Raw genomic sequence first — 22,979 nt, 5'->3', positions numbered from 1 at the left:
GGTAGGTGACAGAAAGGAAAAGGGAAGCCTCTACTGCTTGAGCTAAAATGCCCTAATCTGTTAGTCAAGCCTATAGCAAGCTTATTAACTTTATATGTGGTGCATCCTCCACCAGATGGGGCCAGAGCACAAATTTAAAGGTATGTCTACTCTTATGACGCTGTGCAGAGTACAGACTGTACACACCCAACTAACATGGCTATAAGTATCTATGTAAACAGAGAGGCACTGCTTTGGTAAGTAGAATATAGACATGTCAGAACCTTAGGGTATATACCCTGCACAGCTCCACTTGCTGTCAGTGTGGCATCTTGCTGCAGGAACCTTTCCCAGCCGCACTGAAAGATTCCAGCAGTGTGAGAAAGGCTCTGGCAGTGGGGAAATAATGAGGAAAGGTTCCAACAGCACCATGCTCTGGGCTTTTCACTGCTGTGTGTAGCTACACAATGCAGTGTTGATGCAGCCTGCTTTTCACAGTGGCATGTGGCTACATGTAACCTACATACTGCCACAACTCTAGACAATGCCTGTGGGTGTCAGTTACGTATATTTCAACTCACACCGATGAAACCAAGGAACTGTCCCACGCAGCACCATTACTTTATAGATCTGATTGATCCAGTGATTATTAGAAAGCATGGGAAAGCCTATATAAGATATTTTGGGTACGTTTTTTGTTTTTTTTTTATTTTTCAGTTCATACATTTGGTTAATGACAATACCAGTATGTACACATTCACTTTATATATTTATTACAGACGCATAAATAGGTTAAAAGAACATTCCTCAGAACATTAATAAACACTGATAAATTAGGGGATTGCAGAATTGAGGTTACTACTGCCTCATTCAGTGTACAAGATGAACAATGTTCATTTAGTGAGCAGCTATTCAGTATCTTGTTTTCTACTTATTTTTCACTCTATGGCCCTAGACCTTATTTATGATTCAATATCTTTTCTGAGAACAGAATAAGTAAGTTCCTAATTGACATCCTGTATAGCTAGGAGTTGAAAGGTTGAGAGGGGATCCATTTGTGGGCTTGCTATGTTGCCAGTTAGATTTTAAAACTGAGCCCTAACAAACTAGATTTACTAATAGATAGAAGAATCAAATCAGATAACCCTTTTTTATTGAATCTAGAGAATATTAGCTTGGTATACACTCAATTCTTGGCAGGTCAAATTTTTTAACAAACAGTATTTCTCAAATCAGGTCACTTGCTTATTCTTGCCCAATCAATGATATGTTAATTCATCCAGAATAAACAGTTCGCAAACATATGTAGAAGAAATCAGTTATATGTACTACACACCCATTACATTCTCACAAGCAGTTATCACAAATTAAATTTGAGGCTTAGCAGTTATCTCAAAAAACAAGGCAAATTATCAGTATTTCTTATTGCATTTATTTATGATTATCAGTTTTCAATTCTTTAGTACCTAACACATTTATCATACTCCCAAGAATGCACTTATGTTTGAGACACTTGGAAGAGTGTGAGTGGTAAGTTTGAACAGATTGGTCCAAAAGGGACAAGTTTAGAATATTGAAAGCAATTGTTTAAAGTAATTATTTTCGGTCTCGTTTGGACTTTTAAAGGAGTTAGAGTCTAAAATGTAGTTATGTGAACTCTTGCTAGAGTATAGATTCAGCTGGGCATTGGATGGTTGCACTTTCTTATGTTGGGTTCAGTCCATTCTTTTCATCACATGGTTTATATACCTTTGTTTATATACCCTAATTTCAGGGCTCATTTGAGGGAGCCAACCACATATTCCTATTGGATCCATGCCAAGTGAGTGCTCCATTTTAGTTCTCAGTAACAAAGAGGAAGCTGTGCTAGTCTATACACTATCAAATCAAAAAGCAGTCAAGTAGCACTTTAAAGACTAGCAAAATAGTTTATTAGGTGATGAGCTTTCGTGGGACAGACCCACTTCTTCAGACCATAGCTTCTCTGTGCCTCAAATATTGAGTCTGTTCTGGTCTGGCTATGGTCTGAAGAAGTGGGTCTGTCCCACGAAAGCTCATCACCTAATAAACTATTTTGCTAGTCTTTAAAGTGCTACTTGACTGCTTTTTGTTTTGATATTTTAGTTCTCAGTTTCTTTGTTGCTTCCATTGGTATCCAGTAGATGGCATTTGTGTGTAACAAATGTCCTTAATCCTTTTCTTACGAGCAGCTTTTTAAAATTCGATTCAAGGATTAACTATATTATTGACTTTTAATGGGATCTCCCCTTTTAAGGAATAGCTCTTTAGTAGCCCAAAGCTATGCCCTGGTTTGTATATTTTAACGTTTCTTCTTCCTTTTGATAGACAATTACTATTACTTCCAGCATGCAACAATAATGTCCAATGAAAGCAAACAAAATCTCTTCTACATTTGGAGGACATGCTCTATATATCCTTTGAATATACATAATCATTTCACATCATTTAGAATTTATAATAGAACAAGAGATGCTTTCGACATACAGAAAGATGTAGATTTGACTCATGAGGCAAACAAAGATGCATCTTTTAATCTGGAGTAAAAGACAGATTATTCCTGGCGTATTTCATCTCCAAGGAAAATAACGTATAGTTTATAATTTCAGGTGGTTTGGCTTGCTTGGATTAACAGGCAGTTTGCCCAATTTCACTTTAAATCTTACGCCCGTGTTTTCAGAGGGAAAGGGTGTATTTCTGTTTGTGAGAGAGATATGCTCTGTGTAGCTCAAAAGTTTGCCTGTCTCACCAAGAGAAGTTAATACAATAAAAGATATTCCCACCCATCTTACTTCTCTGCCATCATGGAACTAACCCTGTTGCAATAGCACTGGGACTCACATTTCTAGTTTGCCTAATTTGCAGCTTCTCCACCCATCTCTTGATACATTTTGCATGGCATCTCAACTACTGCAATCAGCTGTTTCATGGAAGGTAAGAGACACTGGCATGGAGAGGGAGGAGCAGGAGTGGGGTGCACTCAGAGGTGAGGGCAGGAAGAAGCAGAGAAAAGGTTGAGCACCCCCCTGGGCCCTGTGGAAGCAAGTGCCAATGGAATGCCCAACCTTGTCTGATCAGTGCATCCTTAGAAAAAGTAGTCATGTGTGGGCCCTGGATGGGGCTCCAGAGAGATTACTGAGGAACCCAGGAAGCTGAGGAGCACATACTGCTCCCTCAGCCACCCTTGGGTTTCTCATCTAATCTCAGTGTCCCAGTTCCCAGGGTAAATACCATTAGCTCGATTTAGGGAGTATATCATAATATTGTCGGTACCGGCTGGCTTTGAATTTAAAAGTTTGATTAAAGGCCAGTGTGGAAGCACCACATCTCAAAATTGAATTTATTAGCCTCCGAGAGTGTCCTGTATGTAACCCACAATGACTCAGAGTGCTCCGCTCTGGCCGCTGCTCTCCAGGGGCACCAGAATTAGGTAACAGGACGATGGTGAATTTCAAACTGGGACCAGGAAGCCTGTGGCTGTGGGTTCAAGTTTGTATGAGAGCCTGAGAAATGTCTTTTTTTCTTTGCTATTAGTGCTGTGAGTGCATCTACCCATTAAAAATAGCTCCAGCACAGAGTTCACGGTTCTGTCTCTACACTTGGTATTTTTTCTGCACTGCCTGGTGCCAGCAGCTGCCCCGCTGCACCACATGGGCAGCCAGGTTGCTGTGGGGGATGTGCTTGCATGAGAAGCCAGGAAACTTCTCAGTGGTTTACATTTGTGCATGCCCCCACTCCCTCCTTCTCTCCCTTTTGGTCACCACATGGTTGGGGTCTTTCCTGCACTCAAAAACATTACATTACTAGCCCCTGACCCAGTAGAAGGACATGTCTGCCATGCAGTGCTGACCATGCTGCCAGGCAGCACCATGTCCTGGCTTGCGTGTGGTTAGGGCTCCAACGGTGGAAAAGAATTTTGGGGGCTTGCAGCCACTGGGGGAAGTCTTTCACGGCAGCTAAGATTTTTGGGTCCTTTCTGCCACACAGGGGGACTACTTCAACTGGCCCCCCACTGAAACCCACCCCACGCCCCAACAAAGACCTGGACTCTAGCCACCAGGGGGAAGTCTCCTCCTGTGGCTAAGATTTTCGGGGCATTGCTGCCATCCCCTGTGTTGGTAATTTCTGTGTAGCAAAGAAATCTTTTCCCCTAGCCTTTTCTATCCTCTTCCTTCTAACATTGCACCCCTCCATGAAGGGAAGAGTGGGTGGAGGGCCAGTTGAGAACACAGACTGTGCCCAGAAGCTGTATAATGAACAGGGAAGCCAAACATCCCCTCCCCTCAGCAGCTCTTTTTTTTCAAAAACTTTACTATCAACTCTTTCTTCATACTTTGCGTTGTCTCTGTGTTGTTTTCAGGAATCAGATGCAATCAAGGGAGGCAGGGGGACAGTCTGTGGATGGCCAGTTGGGAACACAGCCTGTGCACAGAAGCTGTATCATAGACTGGAAATCCAAAACCCCTTCCCTAAGCAACTCTCTTTTTACCAAATCTTTACTATCAACTCTTTCTTCAAGCTTTTCATTGTCCCTGTATTATTTTCAGGATCAGATGCAATCAAGGGAGAGGCGACAGTCAGTGGATGGCCAGTTGAGAAGACGCACACCTGCTGATTTTTATAAAATCCCTGATTATTCAGTTACAGAAAAAAGAGATTTCTGTTAACTTTGCCATCTTTGTCAATGCCCTAATTTTCCTTCCTTCCGAGTGGAAAAATGGACATTTGCTCACCATGGGAGGGGAATGGGGGCAATGCAATGTGGGAAGGTGATGTCAAAGACCAATGAACATATCCAGAATGCTACAGGGATGAGGGAACTGTGGGATAAGTTCCCGCAATACACTGCTGCAACAGTTGATGTTTGTCAATTGAGTGTGGCAGGAATAAGTCAACTTTGTGAGGAGCACATGGGAAGGTGAGGATAGTCAAATAAAATTTATAAAATCCAACATTACAAAATCGATATTAAATACATTTGAATTTATCTCATAATGTAGACATATCTTAAGTCTCCATTTGCTTCTCTGCCCACCGCCAACCTCCATTCACAGTCTTCTCCTGTGTAATGTGTCCCAATCTACTCCTCCAACAATCCATCTTTTGTTTTCTCTGCAGTCAGTTAAGGCAGCTTCCTTCTTCACTGAATAGGTATCAGCAGTTGGTGCATTGAGAGCATAGGAGAGACAGGCTCTCTATTCTCAGCTTCGGTTCCTTGACTCAGACACAGCCCAGCCTGCAGGCACCCATAGCTGCAGTTGCAGGATCATTCTGCTTGCCTCCATTTATTCCCAGACCACACTATCTATCTATCTATCTATCTATCTATCTATCTATCTATCATGGTCAACACCTGCCAGTTTTCAAATTCCTTCTCCAGAGTATGGGACTGTTAAGTTTCTCACAGACAGGAACCGAGCCCTTTTGGCGGCAGTAACACAAAGACACTGGTCATCACTATTAGTAGGGTTTTCACACAATCCAGCCACTAGTAGGCAGTAGTGCATGTTAATTCTTTCATATATTTTTTCTCTTTAAATTTAAATTTTTTCTTCTCTGTTTTTTAAGGAAAATTGATAAATCAAAAGAAAGCAGTTAGCAAGTTTGGATCTTTCTCAGCCTCTTTGGAAAACGGAATCCAGCTGTCCTTGAGCTACTATGGAGCTACAGGAAAAGCAGCAGGTAAAGCACGCAGAAAGAAGAAGATGGTTGAGCACCTAAAGTGGGAGTTCTTATTTCTTTCGTATGTCCCCTAGTTCCCTAATCTGTTGTATCTAGCCCTGACTCTTTTAACAGCCACATAGTGGGGAATTTTCACCCGAATTTGAGCTGTGGTTACATTTTCAAATATATCTTATTATTCAAATTTAAGAATGGAAGGAAGTCTGTGCACCTGGTTACTTGTGTGAAAGCAAGGCAGTGAGAATATACCAAGTATTTTTATAAACTAATTTGCTGGTTTTGCTAAACTAGTTAAAGCAAAAGTAAATGTGATTTGCAAAGGAATCTTCTTGGTTTTCCACAAAATAATATTTTTGTTAATTTACATAGGTGATTATAGAAATCTTCATTTTGTATCAGGCCATGGTCTGAAGGTTACAGTTGTGCTTGCAGAATGAGGAATTTCTGTCAGGCTTTCAAGAAATATATTTACCAACTGGAAGTGATAGCTTTATAAACCACAAAGAAAATACCAAGAGCTAATAAACAATTCTTTTGGTTCTGCTTCATTTAAGAGGTCACTGAAAGTATTCTACACCTGAGAATGAAACCCTTCTCTGATCAGAAAATGATTTCAATATTTTTCATCTCTTAAACTATGAAAACATTTCATCAGATGTTCCTCTATGTGGGTTATAGTAAATAATTTGTGTGACTGCATATTCAGTTTCAGGTCTCCCAAGACATTTTCCCCATGAATCGCTAAAAAACTGCTTCTTTCTTGTGTTAAAATATTATCCACATTTCAGTTTACTAGGAAAGCTCACATTACAGATTTAAAAAACGGAGAAATCTCTTTTAAACAATTAAATATCCTTTTGTATACAGGATCCTTTTGTGTACAGTTTTGATTGCTTTACAGCAGCCATTCCCAGACATAGGTCTCCATGCCATTTCCGGTATCCAGGAATCTGTGACACATATGCTAAGTTCCCCATTAAACCTTAATGATATGCCTCCTTTCTGAATATGCCACTGTTGTCTGCCCTCCTTTCATCAGTGGAATTAGGGATGACCAATACCCAAGTCTATCAATCACAAGAGAATCCCATGCTCTAGCCAGATCAGGATAGTATGTACACAGTGGAATTGTGTAATGGAGGTAGGGCACTAGATAACACATCTCGTTATTAGTCTGGCTCATCTGATCCTTTAGCTTAGTACACTATTATGGTTGCTCCAGAGGATGACAACTACTATTTTATTGTCTTATCATGTTCCCATGTATGAGTTTTACCACTGATGTCAATAGCAGTAGGATCCAATCCTTATACAGTGTGTGGTTTGGGATGCAGAAAAGGCAAAGGTGAAACTGAATGGGACTGTTCATAACACATGACTCAGAACTATGAATTGTCTGGAAGTGGAGGAATCTTGCCAGATCCCCTTTTCTGGCTTTCAAACAATGCCCACAAAAACTAATCATCAGAAGCAGGTTCCACACAGACCATAAAACACACACTCCAAACAACACCAAACCCTGCGAGAACAACAGACCTGAAGACATAGCTCCACTACTATGATGAGGAACGTGCCCCACAATGTGCCTTTCCAGATCAGTTGATCCTACATATGCCTGTCACAACATGTGTCACACTTCACCCAGTCCATTAAATGCCCAGTAACAGCTGTGAGTGAAACCAGGCCAGCATTACGCTCTTGATTGAACTTGCACAGAAAAATGATAAAAGTCTGAAACAACAGATCACTACTCAGTGAATATTCTCACAGTATGATCAGTCCATGTGTGAGCTCTCAATCCTCACCCTCAAAGGAAAATACACAACATCTTCAAAAGACAAACCTGAAAGCTTAAATTCATAATTTCACTAGGCACTGAAAATCATGGGCACTGGGTAGATGGCTTGTTACAACAACCTGTAACCCACTAATTCCCCCTTTTTTGTCCTGTAACTGAAGAGGTGTTAATTGATCACTTCCTCTTGAATGGTCTCTTAGGCTATGTCTAGACTAGAGAGTTTTATCAACCAATGTGGCTTTTTGTCGACAAAACACAAGGAGCATCCACATTCCCAAGACATTCTGTTAACAATAAATCGACAGAGTGTGACACTTTTGTCGACAGCATTCTGCCACTCCCTCATGAGGCGGAATGCCTCTGTCAACAGAGATGTGTCAACAGAAAGCCAGTCTGGGCATTCCAGTTGGCCATTTTGTTGTGAGAGGAGCCAAGGGGGTTTTAATACACATGTACCAGACATGAACTGCCCGAGGAGCTGGGATTGGTGTTTGTCCCACCTCCTGCTGCTTATGCATGCCAGAGAAGGGGGTGTGACTGTGCTAAGGAGAGGGAGGGTGAAACCCACATTGGCCGAGGTGATGAGGGGTACCTGCCTGGGGCAGCTGCAGGTAGGGAGCCATGGGGGATGGAGCATGGGGATAGAACAGCAGGAGGCTGGATAATATAGGGATGGGTCATAGGGGGTGTACTGCAAGTCTCATGGGGCCTAGAGATAGTGCTTTGGGGGACAGTGCAAGGCACAAGGGGCCTGAGGGGGCAGTTCAATGGGGACTGCACTGCAGTGGGTGGGAATGCAAGGCCCAAAGAGTTTGAAACAGGAGAACACAGTGCAATGGGGGATTGCAGAGTAAACCCCAGTATGTCCAAGAAGGCAGTGCAGAGAAATCGGAGGGGGCGGAGAGAGTGCAATGTAAACTGGAGGGGAGGGACTCTAAGACTGGGAGGGGAGTGCAATGCTTCTCCTTTGGTGGAACTGAAAGGAAAGCTCCTTCCCGCACTTCAGATAATAGCCACAGAAGCTGTGATATCTTGACCTCGTCTCTCTCCCCATCATCCCCTCCCCTACTGGGGGCCACTCAGTCCCTCCCAGTGCCCCTTTCCTCCCTCCCTGCTTCCTCTGTGCAGGAAAAAATGTTGGTTTGTGATGTCTTTTATGGCCCACTGAAAGTGGGTGGGGGAAGGGGGGATCTCTGACCTCCATATGGGGAGAGAGGCTGCTCTTGGGGCAGGGGAGGGATTTCACCGTATACAAAGTTAGCAGGAAATACATAAAATCAGCCAAAGCGTCATTCAAATCTGGTCACAATAGTTGACAAAGCAAACCCTCTGTAATGGAAATCTTAGCTGTGTCTACACGTGCACGCTACTTCGAAGTAGCGGCACTAACTTCGAAATAGCGCCCGTCGCGGCTACACGCGTCGGGCGCTATTTCGAAGTTAACTTCTACGTTAGGCAGCGAGACGTCGAAGTCGCTAACCTCATGAGGGGATCGGAATAGCGCCCTACTTCGACGTTGAACGTCGAAGTAGGGACCGTGTAGACGATCTGCGTCCCGCAACATCGAAATTGCTGGGTCCTCCATGGCGGCCATCAGCTGGGGAGTTGAGAGATGCTCTCTCTCCAGCCCCTGCGGGGCTCTATGGTCACCGTGGGCAGCAGCCCTTAGCCCAGGGCTTCTGGCTGCTGCTGCGGCAGCTGGGGATCCATGCTGCAGGCACAGGGTCTGCAACCAGTTGTCGGCTCTGTGTATCTTGTGTTGTTTAGTGCAACTGTGTCTGGGAGGGGCCCTTTAAGGGAGCAGCTTGCTGTTGAGTCCGCCCTGTGACCCTGTCTGCAGCTGTGCCTGGCACCCTTATTTCGATGTGTGCTACTTTGGCGTGTAGACGTACCCTCGCAGCGCCTATTTCGATGTGGTGCCGCGCAACGTCCAAGTTGAACGTCGACGTTGCCAGCCCTGGAGGACGTGTAGACGTTATTCATCGAAATAGCCTGTTTCGATGTTGCTACATCGAAATAAGCTATTTCGATGTTGGCTTCACGTGTAGATGTAGCCCTTCTGACTTAAGTTAGTGACATAACATCAGGGGCATTCCACCTGGTGGTGGTCAGTTTCTCTCAAACCTAATCCTCATTCTCTGAGTCTGTACAGCTCCGTTCCTCTCAGATATTGGCTATGTCTACACTAGCCGAAAACTTCGAAATGGCCATGCAAATGGCCATTTCAAAGTTTACTAATGAAGCACTGAAATACATATTCAGCGCTTCATTGGCATGCGGGCAGCCGTGGCACTTCAAAATTGACGCGGCTCACAGCCACATGGCTCGTCCAAACAGGGCTCCTGTTCGAAAGGACCCCGCCTACTTCGAAGTCCCCTTATTCCTATGACCAGATGGGAATAGGGGGACTTCGAAGTAGCCGGGGTCCTTTCGAAAAGGAGCCCCATTTGGACGACCACATGGTGGTGAGCCGCATCAATTTCGAAGTGCCGCGGTCGCCCGCATGCTCATGAAGCGCTGAATATGTATTTCAGAACTTCATTAGTAAACTTCGAAATGGCCATTTGCATGGCCATTTCGAAGTTTTTGGCTAGTGTAGACACGGCCATTGCTTTTTTAAATTAACTCTTGGTGTTCCTTCCAGACACAAATCTCAAAGGCCATTCTTTTATGTTGGTAACGCATGACTTTCCTGTGTTGTGGTCAGTTATACTAACTTTTAAAGATGATGAAAGTGACAGCACAGAGAGTTCAGAACTAGCTGTAAAATTCAGGCATCCTGACACCTGGCTTTGCCTATGTAATCCACACACCTAGGTGTGGTTAACTGTCCTATGCAGTAGTACCTAGACCACTCCAAAGAAAGAATGTGTCCTCTACAGCCCAAGCTGAGAACTAGCTAGCCTTTACGGCTCCAGCTGTAGAGGTACCTGCACTAAGCTCCTGAGGTCTGCCTGTGGGCAGTTGCACATGTTCACTGCAAAATCATCTCTCTTCTTTCTTCAAGATGTTCTGTTTTTCTCCCTGGTCTGCTTTTATCATTAGCGTTTTCTATCTTTTTTTTTTTCCCTCACTGCTAGGTGTGTCTTTTCTGAAATGTTATGAACTATTAATAAAATTATAAAACAATAACATCTGTATTAAGTATTAAATTCTCAATTAAAAGTATTGTATTTCTATTCAAACAAGATCTGAAAAATATAAAATATAACGAAGCATAATCTGCAATAATAAATAATTACAACTTTCTGATAGAAGTACGTTTTCTTTGGTGGCACTGAAAGCTATCAGTTTTCATTTGTGTGGCCCTCAGTAAGCTTTGAGTGTGACACGCCTGTTTTAATGGGTAAAATTGGGTAATGGAAGTTTTGTCAAGCAAAACCTGAAATACATGTGTTTTTTAACCTATTGCATAAAAATGTTGATTTTTTCCTTCAGATGATGCAGACCCTAACTTAGCAACAATTCTCAATATCCCCTCCGTACATATTCCAACTGTTGCTCCTGCTCCTGTTGCTGCTTCCACTTCTTCAGGAAAAAGCAACAAGTCACTGAAGCAAAAATCAGCAAAATCTCTGCAGTCTGCCAAAGGGAGCCATAACAGGGTAATCACTCCACCACCAGAAGAGTCTCTGAAGCAAGAAGAGAAAAAGGTGAGAGAATATTCCCTAATAAGAACTAATTTTAACCTTCTCCTGTGGTCATAAGCTACTAATTGGTGTACATTGGTTGAATGGCTGAACAGAAAAGACAATAGCAGTCAGAATATAAGAACATCCATGCTGGGTCAGAACAAAGGTCCATCTATTCCAGTACCCAGTCTTCCCATAGTGACCTGTACCAGGTACCAGTGAGCGAGGTTATTTTTTCCAAATGTCCATGTTTAAAACAAAGTGAAATCGATTAACTATCAGAAATGTTAGCTGAGCCTAGTCACAATCAGAGATCACAGGGAAAGATAAATTTTTATGAGATTTGTAGCAATCTCATAGACTTGGCCATTTACAGACACCATAATTAGAATTGGTTAAAAACAAAAGAAAAGGAAAAAACATAGTCCAGGTTATTCTAAATTTTCTCTGTTTTTCAGAATTTCAAATTCAAAAATCTTTGACAATTTCTATAATTAATTTAAAAAGGGAGGGGTTGTTCACAATTTTTTTCAAATATAAAAAGTTTAACATTTGAAATTGTTTGACTACCTGTCATCATAAATTGATTAAGAGTATAGGTACCAGGTCACTCTAGTATACATTTACCTCAGATCAGCTCCTGCACAAACATCTGGCCAGAACTGATCTATCGGTTGTTGAACTTTACCTCCATTGAATTACTGGAATCTTAAATTCCTCTGGTACAGCATATGGGCCTGTCCCTCAGTGGTCAAAGCTATCACATACCCACTCTGTGTGAAGGGGCAGGTGAATAAATGATAGACCCATATAGAAAACAAATCAGGGGCTTCCTGTCCCAAATGTGATACTAGCTCCTTGCCTACGCTCCTGGGAACACTAGCTGCATCCTACAGAGCTTAAATCAGTGTTTGATTTGTCCCTCAACAAAATTCCAGGAACTGCCCTACCCAGGAGTGGATGGTACCTCCTAAGTGACAAAATCCCTGGACCACTGAAAGTCTGTTAGGTGGTATCCATAAGTCCTCTCTCCCATACCAAAGGTCCCTTTACAAACAGGCCTGGCAGAACTTGGGCCAAGTAGATACCCTGACCTCTGCTTTCCAAGGGTAAGTCTACACAGCAAAGTTATTCCATAATAACAGTCATTATTTCAAAATACCTTTGCGAACATCTACATTACGTGCATACTATCTCAAAATAAATTTGAAATAGCAGGTGCATTATTTTGAATTTCTTAAACCTCAGTGCAGGAAGAGTAACGCCTATTTTGACATAGCTATTTTGAAATAGACACTGTTAAGATACAGAATAGAGCTATTTTGAAATATGCCATAATGGTGTCCACTGGCACTATTTCAAAATAGGCACTATGCATCTGGACCTGCTATTTTGAAATAGCTGGGTGCTGTTTCAAAATGCATTTTTGTGTGTCACTGTGTTATTCTGGAATATGCTATTTGGGAATAGCTCTTCCGGAATGGATTATTTTGATATTATGCTGCTGTGTAGACATAACTCTAGACAGTGACACAAAACTGCAGTTTAGTTTGACCACTGGGAAATTCTCTGCCAGGTATACAGTGTCCATTAGGCTGACATTCTGGTGACAGCACAGCCACAAATTTTTGCCAATCAGAACAATACTTTTTGATCGTGCTAGCATTATCAACTCCAGTCTATTCCCAGTGGAGTGAGACTCCTGGGCCGTGTCTACACTAGCCCCAAACTTCGAAATGGCCATGCAAATGGCCATTTCAAAGTTTACTAATGAAGCGCTGAAATGCATATTCAGCGCTTCATTATCGTTAGCATGTGGGCGGCCGCGGCACTTTGAAATTGACGCGCCTTGCCGCCGCGCAGCTCGTCCCGACGGGGCTCCTTTTCGAAAGGACCCCACCTAATTCGAAGCCCCCTTATTCCCATGAGCTCATGAATAAGGGGACTTCAAATTAGGCGGGGTCCTTTTGAAAAGGAGCCCCGTCGGGACGTGCCGCGCGGTGGCGAGGCGCGTCAATTTTGAAGTGCCGCGGCCACCCGCATGCTAATGAAGTGCTGAATGTGCATTTCAGCGCTTCATTAGTAAACTTCAAAATGGCCATTTTGAAGTTTGGGGCTCGTGTAGATGTAGCCCTGCAGACATTAGCTCTTGCTGTTGTTTCTAGTATAAGAAGTGCTGCTGTTAGAATTGTTGCTGGTGCTCTTCCAACTCCATGTTCTGCGTCACATTATTGGTTTACTCACAGTTTCTATGTGGATCTGAAATCCCATAACCTCTGACACTAGTTGATTAATTCACAAAAGTAAAGAGTTTTTCATAACTTTTCCTCTGGGTCAGTATGTATAATAATACATTAAAATATTTTAATAAAGATAAACAGAGACTTTCTCAAGCTTCAAAATCTATTGGACTCACAGGTGCTGATATTGTTCCTTGTTGGTGCACCACCACTTCTCCATCTTAGGTGGCTCTTCCCTGAAGCCCTGTTCTTACCCTGCCTATTCCTACCCCCACTGAATCCCCTCCCCGAAAGCCCACCTTCACCCATTGCTCACTCTTCTTCACCTTCCCAAGCATCTCCTGAGAGTCACTTGCTGCTCCACTGACTACCCTGGGAACTCTTGAACAGCCGATCAGCACTTGCCTCAGGGCCAACCAAATAGCTGATCTGTGGCCAGCCTGAGGCCCTGCCAAGCAGGTGATTGATGTCCTGCCCTGGGACCACAGAATCACTGTGGCTGTTAGGTGCTGAGCGTCCTATATTTTTTTCCTATGGGTTCTTGAGGCTCAGAGCCCACCTGGCATCAGCATCTATGGTGGGACTGATTCCAGATTATTATACAATCAGTCTCATCATAGGTTATATAGTCGTAACTCAGCATTATTGATAAGGTAGGTTGCAGAATTAGACCTTTAGATACCAGACCATATAACTAAACCAAACTTTAAAAAATGTTTGTGAAGTATGTCATAAAATTCATCTGTGCTCTGTTCTTTAGGTGGAAATGGAACCGCCAACATCTCAAACACAAGCGATGCCGGATGCCCCTGCTTTCCAGACTTTGAATGTCTCCTGCCCTAATGGGCTGGTATTGACTTTCCTGGGTCAAAGTTCTATAGGTTAGTTTCTGAATTGTTATAGAGACAGGAATGTTCTGTGTAAAGTTAAAATAACAAAAGATTTTTTTTGATGCTCAGATGAATTTAAACATAGTTCCAGGAAAGTTCTGATATCTAATATTGAAAACAATTCCATAAACATTGTTACAGAAAACAGATATATTATTTTCTTTCTGAAGATGAAAATGTCTGTGTAGCTGTCCAAGGCTCAGGGCAGTGCATGACCTACTTTCTGTAGCTGGCCTATCAGGCTGTGCAATGATTCAACTTGCCGCCATTTTTGGACATGTGTAGAACTGTACAACTGCACACTATAGACTACAGTGATACTTAAGTTGTAAGTAATCATAAGGTTGGGGTTTGGTGCAGTTTCACCTTCATTATCACTTGTATATAAATGGCTAGATGAATATTGGTGGTTCATAAAGCCTTATCATTAGTGGAGAGAGTTTGATACATCTGAACCTGCCTAAGCCTAATGAGCTGTCGCTTAATGAGAGAGTATGACAAGGCATCAGGGTCAGTTGCTTTCAGGTCTTGTGATAGGTCCTATATCTTTTTTATCAGGGTTTAGCCAATTCACAGGCAAGGGACCCACTCAGGCGATCCCAAGGTAAGGTTATAGGTTTCTAAGAAAAGCAGTCTTTCCAGTCTGTTCAGTGTGGTTACCTGGCCAGAGTATTCCCAATCCCAGTAGTATGAATAGATTGCCCTTGCTCCTGCTTTATTCTGCTCCTCACAGCTGCTCCAGTCAGCCCTTATTCATGCCTCTGCTTCTGCTCTAGTTGGAGAGGCTCAGAGCTCCAACTACTCCACCCTGCTGCTGGCCAGACACTATGGAGGGGAGCCCTGAGCCTTGGGGTTCAGATCCAAACAAGCTGTGGTCTGCATCCAGACCTCTGGCCGGAGGTTTCCCACCCCTGAATACAGGAAAGAAGGCAGAGAAACTCCACATTGAAACTCCATGTTGAAAGTCAAAATAAATAACATTCAGTACAAGAGTTTCAATTGCCAGTACTAGCCTCCTATGCCATCCTTTTCTTCTTCACTGCTGCCTGATTTGCTGGGCACTCGGTCAGCAGCCATCATTCTCTGGCCATCCAGCTCTGAAAGCAGGAGCACACAGATAAGGATAGCATGATGTCGTATTGTTATCCTCTGCTGCAGGCTGTGTGCTGTCTTCAGAGCTGGGCACTTGGCCAACAGCCTCTGCTTTGCAGCTGCCCAGCTCTGAAGGCAGTGCAGACAGAAGAGTGGCAATACCATGACTTCCCTAAAATAACTTTGTGAGCCCGTGCAGCCCCCAGTTTGAGAAATACTGGATAGTATAAGCACACAAAAGACCAGATTTCTTGTGGGGGGAGATTAGATTTCCCAGAGCACAATTCATTTTTCATGGTTGTGAATTTGGAAGAGCCATACCTATAGGTGTGCAGTCTGTCTACCCAATTGTTAACTATACTTATTATACAATGAACTCTGCTGTCTGTGTCAAAGATTGTCCTGAAGAATTTATTTGCTGTGACTGTGTTCACTTTTATGTTTGTAAAGCATCAAACAACATGATGGCACTTACTGAATAATAATTTTCACCAACAATGATGCTGAGATACAATAATGATTGGCTCCTTAGAATTACATAGATGCTTCTGCAGTACTGTAAATTAATATATACTTTAATTTCAGATATGAAAGCTGAATCTAAGGAAGCTGAAGTCAAGGCAGATGAAACCAATGGAAGTGAAAACACGACAGAAAAAGCCAGGGAAGATGAGGCCAAGTCCGAAAAAGTCAAGCCACTATCTCTTGAAATCCTAGTTAGGCAGAGCTACCCCTTACGAGTGAAGCATTACCAGCTGTACAAAGCAGTGAAGAAACCAGTAGAACAGGAGGTGTCCAGGGTCATTACCAGCCAAGGAACTGTCATTAAGTACATGATTGATGGATCTACCCAGGTATAGTAAAGAGTTTGATTAGAAATAGGTTGAACTTGGTTCCTGGGGCAAAACATGTAGTCCTGACCTAGAGTTTCTGTCTGTAAGCAGTCTGTATCACTGTGAAAAGATATGTTTTACATAATTCCTGGAAAAGCCGAAGCCAGAATAGTCATTTTGGAATGACAGAAGAGAATTGGCCGTCCTATGTTGTCTGAGGCTATTTGTCTGTGATGGGATATACAAACAACACACTGACAGGGATGGGCTTGGAAGGCTGTGTCTACTCACGTAGCCCTGCCCAACAGCCTTGGCGATCATGCTTGGTATAGTGAAGGGCTTTGAAGAGAGGAAGCAGCAGTATGCAAGGGGACCCTGAGTAGAGGGTGACTAGAATGGCTCCTGAAACATCAGGTAAAACGCTCATGCCAGAAGTGCCCCTAGCTCTGTGAGGAGTCCATAAAACCTCAAAGAATGCCTGATAGGGAGCAACTGACTCTGCTAGCCAGCCATAAAGGACTCCAACAAAGCTACTGCTCAGGTACCCTTGAAGTAAACTGAGCCTTGGACTTTTTGCCCTTATATTCACCCCACAAGGATCTTGGTTTGTGTTGACATGAATTTTTGCATTTTCCTTAGCCAGAAGGTAGATGAGCAGGCCTACAAGGGTGGGGCCACTACCAGCACCAAGAGGCTATGTCCCGTCCTAGGCTAACCCTGGAGTGAAAAGTGGACATGGTGAAGGGCCCCAGCCCAGCTAGGGAGATGCCCCAGAGAAACACTTTTTACAGTGTCATATCAAAACTACTGCTTTTGATATTTTTGTAATAATAATCAACCAGTCTTCTTTCTTGTTCAGGTTCCATGTTGGATTGTCCAACAGTAGTTAGAGGGCTAACCTAGGTAGTGGGAAACTTGAGTGGAATTCTCTAGTCCACCAAAGACTTCCTGCATGACCTTGGGCAAGTAATTTAGTCTTCCTTTGCCTCCATTTCCCTTCTGTAAAATGGGGATAACAGTATTTTTGTACCTTACAGGGGCCTTGGGAAAATAAATACATTAAATATGGTGAGGTGTTCCATATTACAGTATTTGGTCCTGCAAGCTTACACGGCAGCATTAGACTTACTTACATCAGACTGTCTGTAATGGCATCCACATTAACTCAGAAGGTTAGGGCAGGGCCAATGTCAAAAGCTATTTCATGCCTTTTGTACTCTTCAGCGACAGAGCAAGGATTGCCGTCCATGCTACTTATGCTGACTGAGGCTATATGTATACTAAGAGATAAAATCAAATTCATTAATACCAATTTTGTAACTCTGGAATCTATAAATTCTATTTTTACTAGCCTCACCTCCCCACGTGCTCATTACAAAGTCAACTTATTGCTGCCGCACTCAATTGGCTAACATTGACTGTTGCACTAGCGCATTGTGGGAACCTGTCCCACAGTTCCCTCATCCCTGTAGCGTTCTGGGTATGTTCTCTGGTCTTTGACATCATCTTCCCACATTGCATTGCACTCATTCCCCTCCCATGGTAAACAAACATCCATTTTTCCAGTCAGAAGGAGGAAAAGTAGGGCATCAACAAAGACGGCAAAGTTAACAGAAATCTCTTTCTTCTGTAACTGAATTATCAGGGATTTCATAAAAGTCAGCAGGTGTGTGTCTTCTCAACTGGCCTTCAATTGACTGCCCCCTCTCCTTTGATTGCATCTGATCCCTGAAAATCATACAGGGACAATGAAAAGTTTGAAGAAAGAGTTGATAGTAAAGTTTTTGAAAAAAGAGAGCTGCTGAGGGGAGGGAGTTTGGCTTCCCTGTTCATTATACGCAAACACATACACATCTCATAGAAGTGGAAGGGACCTCAGTTTCTGTGCACAATCTGTCTTCTCAGCTGGCCTTCTGCCCACTCTTCCCTACCTGAAGGGGTGCAAATTAGAAGATTAGGATAGAAAAGACTAGGGGAAAAGATTTTGTCTTCCTTCTTCGCTACGCAAAAACTGCAAACACGGGGGATGGCAGTGAAATCTCATACACTGAACTTATAATGGAAACAGGAATCTCAACTGGCCTTCTCCCCAGCATTCCCTGTGTTTTGTGGGGATCAAAGCATGAAGAAAGAAGATATGAAAGGGAAAAGATGGTATAACTGAAATAGCAAAGATTTTGCAACAAACAGCAGGTGTCTGCAATGTGCATCAAGCCCCCCCCAAAATATTTTTGGCGATGGGGGCTGTGGTCTGTGGCTGCAGAACCAGTTGAAATGTTCTCCCACCCCTCAAAACCTTAGCCACTTGGGGAGACTTCCCTCCCCCTCAGCAGCAGCAAGACCCTGAATATCTTAGCTGCTGGGGGAGACTTCTCCCCAGTGGCAGAAAAGCCCAGGAAATATTTTGGTGGGGCCCAGTTGAAGTAGTGCCCCTGTGCAGCAGCCAGCCACTGAAAAACTTAGCGGCTAGGGGTGACTTCCCCCCCGGTAGCTGCAAGCCCCCGAAATTCTTTCCCGCCCTTGGAGCCCTAACCACATGCAAGCCAAGACATGGTGCTGCCTAGCAGCATGGTCAGCACCACACAGGAGGCACATCTTTTTATTGGTTCAGGGGCTAGCCACCTGATGTGGCTGAGCACAGGAAAGACCCTGACTGCGTGGTGCCTGTGGGGAGGAAAGGGGTTTCATGTGCAAATGTAAACCACTGAAAAGAAGTTTCTCAGCCTCTTATGCAAGCACAACCCCCAAAACACACTTACTGCCACCTGGTGCTTTGGGGCACCAGCTGGCGCCAGGTAGTGCAGAAAAAAATACCAAGTGTAGAGGCAGAACCACGAACTCCATGGTGGGGCTATTTGTATGGGTAGATGCACTCATGGCGCTAATAGCAAAGAAAGAAAGACATTTTTCAACCTCTCATACAGAGCCACAGGCTCTCTGGTCCCGTGGGTCATTGTGGGTTACATATGGGACACCTCTGGAGTCTAATAAATTCAATTTTAAGACGTGGCACATCCACACTGGCCTTTAATCAAAGTTTTAATTTCAAACTTGACACTACACCCACCCAGTTCTGACACTATTATGATATTGAAATTATATCAATATTAGTGATCCATAAATCTATCAAATGGTATTTACAGTCAAGACCGTGATGATTTAATATTGAACTAACTGCCTTAAATTCAAATTTATCTCATAGTGTAGACACAGCCTGGAATGCACCCTGCCTTCAGTTCTCTCTACATCATGAAGTTTGGCATCAGCATCCTTGGTATCAGTGGATTTCTCAGGTTGGGGATTTAATAGCTCCCCAGCATCAGTAGCTCACCCATCCTCAGCACCAGTCCCTGAGGAGATGCCCTCAGCAATGCCTTTGTGGTGCCAACCATTGTTCTGCCTATGGTACTGACATTAACATTCCCCACTGGTCAGTGGACAGGTTTATCCTGTGGCCCCATCAGAATAAATAGATGGGATGCCCAAGGACTAGTCAAACAGCACCCCACTAAGGAACAGTCAATTTATAGTAACTATGAATCATTGAAATGTGTATCCATAGATATTTTGTGACCTATCCTATGAACTCCCTAAAATACATGGGTTCTGTATTGTCAAAGAACTGAGTGGCAGTCAGAGCGCCTCTGTTCTCTTTGCCTTCCTCGTAGATCATGAAGCCACTCAGGACACAAGCACAATCCACCAGAGACTGCTGGCTAAAATATTCCAATCTTGAGCTCATGGAACCTGTGTGCACTATAAGCATTCACTTCTATCCCAACCTCGTGCGTGCTCATGCTTACCACTGCCCAAGTTCACCCATTTAGCCTCTTCACTAACTCAACAAATGGTCTGATTTATTCACAGAAAGCTGAAAATTGAAAACAACACTCATTGTAGTGACATGGCCCTCTGACCAGGTCCCTCTGGGTCCCAAACAATATTTCTTACCTCTAGACCAGGGTCGGCAACCAAAATAGCAAGAAGAGCCATTTTTTTAATTCAGTTAAAGCTCAGTCATTCAAGAGCCATAATGCATTTAAGTACGAGATGGTCTTTAATAAGTAACGTCGAACTATACTTTTTGTATCCCCTATTTTAAGAACAGCGCACACACACAATGATATGTAATGCGGTGCATGTTTACTGAAGGACCTTCACAAACTTTTTACATATTCTGTTTCCTCACACTTTACATGTATTTCTTTATAGCAGTATCTTCCTGACTTTCACTTCCAAACCCACTTTAATTCTGCCAATTTTACTTCGCGTTTAATTTCAGTTTTCTTTCTTAAAATGTGTGTTGCTCTTCACAGCAGGAATGCCACAAGCTCCCTTTTCCTTTTCAAGAACAAGACTTTATTAGCAACAGCAGAGATACAGTATCATATCCCACAATGCACTGAACATATTAAAGGGGGAGTTATCCAACGTTTCAAGATAGTACGTGTTTGTTACTTAGATATGAGTTGTTCATTTTCGGGCTTTTAGTTGTTCACCATTTACTGAAAATAATTAGGAGGATTTTTTATTTTTAATTTTGCAACTATAGTGTTGGGAGTCATAAAGAAGTTCTTAAAGAGCCACATGTGGCTCCAGAGCTGCAGGTTGCAGACACCTGTACTAGATAAAGTTAATGTACTCAGCTTGGGTATCCTATGCCTCTGCCGGAGCCCCAGTTCAGTCGAAGTCTCTTGATTCTCTTCTGTCCTCTTCTCAGGATGCTGACTTGCAGAGTATTCTTCCTCAAGTCTTTCCTGGCTCTTTATCACACAGCCACTCCCAGGGTTTTTGCACCTGTAGATTCCCCAGCTCTAAGGTTACTATCTTTCTAATGGCTGGTAATCAGACCCTGGAGGCCCTGAGAAACATACCCGTTTCAGAGATACTCAAAGTAGATACTTCGAATGCACTCTGTCCTTTCCCAGGTGGAGCATTCAGCTGTCTACCACTTTCTCCTATGGCCTATGCTCCCATTGTTCATAAGGTCTTCAACACCATGATTGAAGCCAGTTTGCCCACTGCTATGGGCTGCACAGAGGATGCCGGAGGCAGCAGCTACTATCCTGCCTTCTTCCTGCTTAGGGTTACCACCCTTTCCACAGAACAAAAAATGAAAACAAAAGAAAACGAAACAAAAACAAAAAAACCCACACATCAAGGCTTGTCAAATGGCACTCAGACACACAAGCTGAAACCTCGACTGTCTGGGTAAAAAAACAAATGGGTGGCAACCCTGTGCTGCTCCATCTTACACATCATCTTGCTACCCGAAGTTCTTCCCTTCTCCTAGGAGAGGGTCTCAGGGCAGGTCTATACTTAGGGAAAAAGTCAGCTTAAGATACTCAACTCCAACTCTGTAACGCCATTGTGCACTAAGCTGAATTTCTGTAGCATTCCCACAGTGTGAGGTTGACAAGAGAAACTCTCCCATCAACCTCCCTTACTCCTTACAACTCTGTGGTCGGAGTAATAAAGTTGATGGGAAAGTGATGAGCGGTTGATTTAGCACATCCCTTCTAGACTTGCTAACTCGACCCCTAGGAAACTGATCTCTGGAGCGCTGATCTGTTCTTAAGTGTAGACAAGCCCTAAGACCTCTTTCTGGCCAGACCTCTGTCTGCCCTGTGACTCTCTCCTCTGGCTTTACTGCCATCACAAAACCCTTCTTATCTAAACTCCAGAAGCTTGATATAGTCACATGACCCATCTGTCACATGACAGTCTTATTCTCTCTGTCTGCGGAGGTGAGTGAGACTAGACACATCTCCCTATCAAGGGACAGCCATCCTGTGACATGTACCAAGATTTAAAGATATATGAACAACCTGTCAAGTAAAACTACATTTATTCTATATAACTGTTTTTTCCTCTGAGGGCTTATTTCCTCTTTTTGTCTAGTATCTACTACTATCATTTGAATATTTCATCTGTTTTATACTCTTTTTGTTACTTGAAATTATTTTAATATAAAGAAACTGTTTTGTTTTCCCCCTAGATTCTTTTCCCTGATGGCACAGTGATCAGGAGTCCTGATTCTGGCACAGTTTTAACACCAGCACCTGCAGTTAGTACACCAGCATCCGCTGTTGACAGCAGCCTGCAGCCCCATTCATTGCCAAAATCAGAGCCTTCTCCTGAGATCAGCACTAAAAAAGGTAATATTGTCAGTATTAATCTCCACTTGCATCATCTGGAATTTTGGCATCTTAGCAAGATCACACCCAGCAGAAAAAGTCTTTCTGCAGCCTCAAAGTTAGTCGAGTGTTGAGAAAATGCCAATACACCTTCACATAAGTGTTGCAATATTTCTCAGGTTTGTCATCTTCCAAGACGTTAACTTCTCTTTCTCCCTAGCACTTCCTTTTTCTTCTAATGGGAAGAAAACACACAAATTAATATATATGAATACAAGTTCACTAACAGCAGTGTGCCCAGTACAAAGACTATTGAAGTAAATCCTCAGATCTTTGACAATATCAGATCCCTGAGACTTTTATTCACCTTTTATTCAGTTTTTATTATATTTTTATTGAGGGACCCTCCTATTGAAATCAAATGGTTTTTAGCTAAGTAAGGGATGAGTAACAACCTCAGAGTATGATCAAAATATTTACCCTTAATCATTACATTAACTTGTTCAGTAATCCCTCGAGGTACACAAGGGTTGTGTTCCACGCAACCCTCACGTATCTTGAATTTCACATAAGTCGGGGAGGGCTTGGGGGGTTGGGTTGGGGTCTGGGAGGGGGCAGGAGGGTTAAGCCTGGGGTGGGTTAGGGCTGCAGTGGGGGTGGGAGGGTGCCGTTGAGCCA

General features: G+C 43.1%; 1 protein-coding gene across 1 annotated transcript in view; it reads left to right on the top strand.

The window, feature by feature from the left end:
- Nucleotides 1-22,979, top strand: part of SPAG17 (sperm associated antigen 17) — a 232,801-nt gene that overhangs the window by 165,670 nt on the left and 44,152 nt on the right. Inside the window, exons 23-27 of the mRNA XM_074983588.1 lie at nucleotides 5,566-5,679; nucleotides 10,916-11,130; nucleotides 14,110-14,230; nucleotides 15,917-16,185; nucleotides 22,163-22,322. Of these exons, the coding sequence (XP_074839689.1) occupies nucleotides 5,566-5,679; nucleotides 10,916-11,130; nucleotides 14,110-14,230; nucleotides 15,917-16,185; nucleotides 22,163-22,322 (879 nt within the window). The remainder of the gene's footprint in view (nucleotides 1-5,565; nucleotides 5,680-10,915; nucleotides 11,131-14,109; nucleotides 14,231-15,916; nucleotides 16,186-22,162; nucleotides 22,323-22,979) is intronic.

Source organism: Carettochelys insculpta, chromosome 1 (assembly GCF_033958435.1).
Source record: "Carettochelys insculpta isolate YL-2023 chromosome 1, ASM3395843v1, whole genome shotgun sequence".
NCBI lineage: Eukaryota > Metazoa > Chordata > Testudines > Carettochelyidae > Carettochelys > Carettochelys insculpta.
The sequence above is the reverse complement of the archived record's forward strand: the minus strand, read 5'-3'. Positions and strand labels throughout refer to the sequence as shown.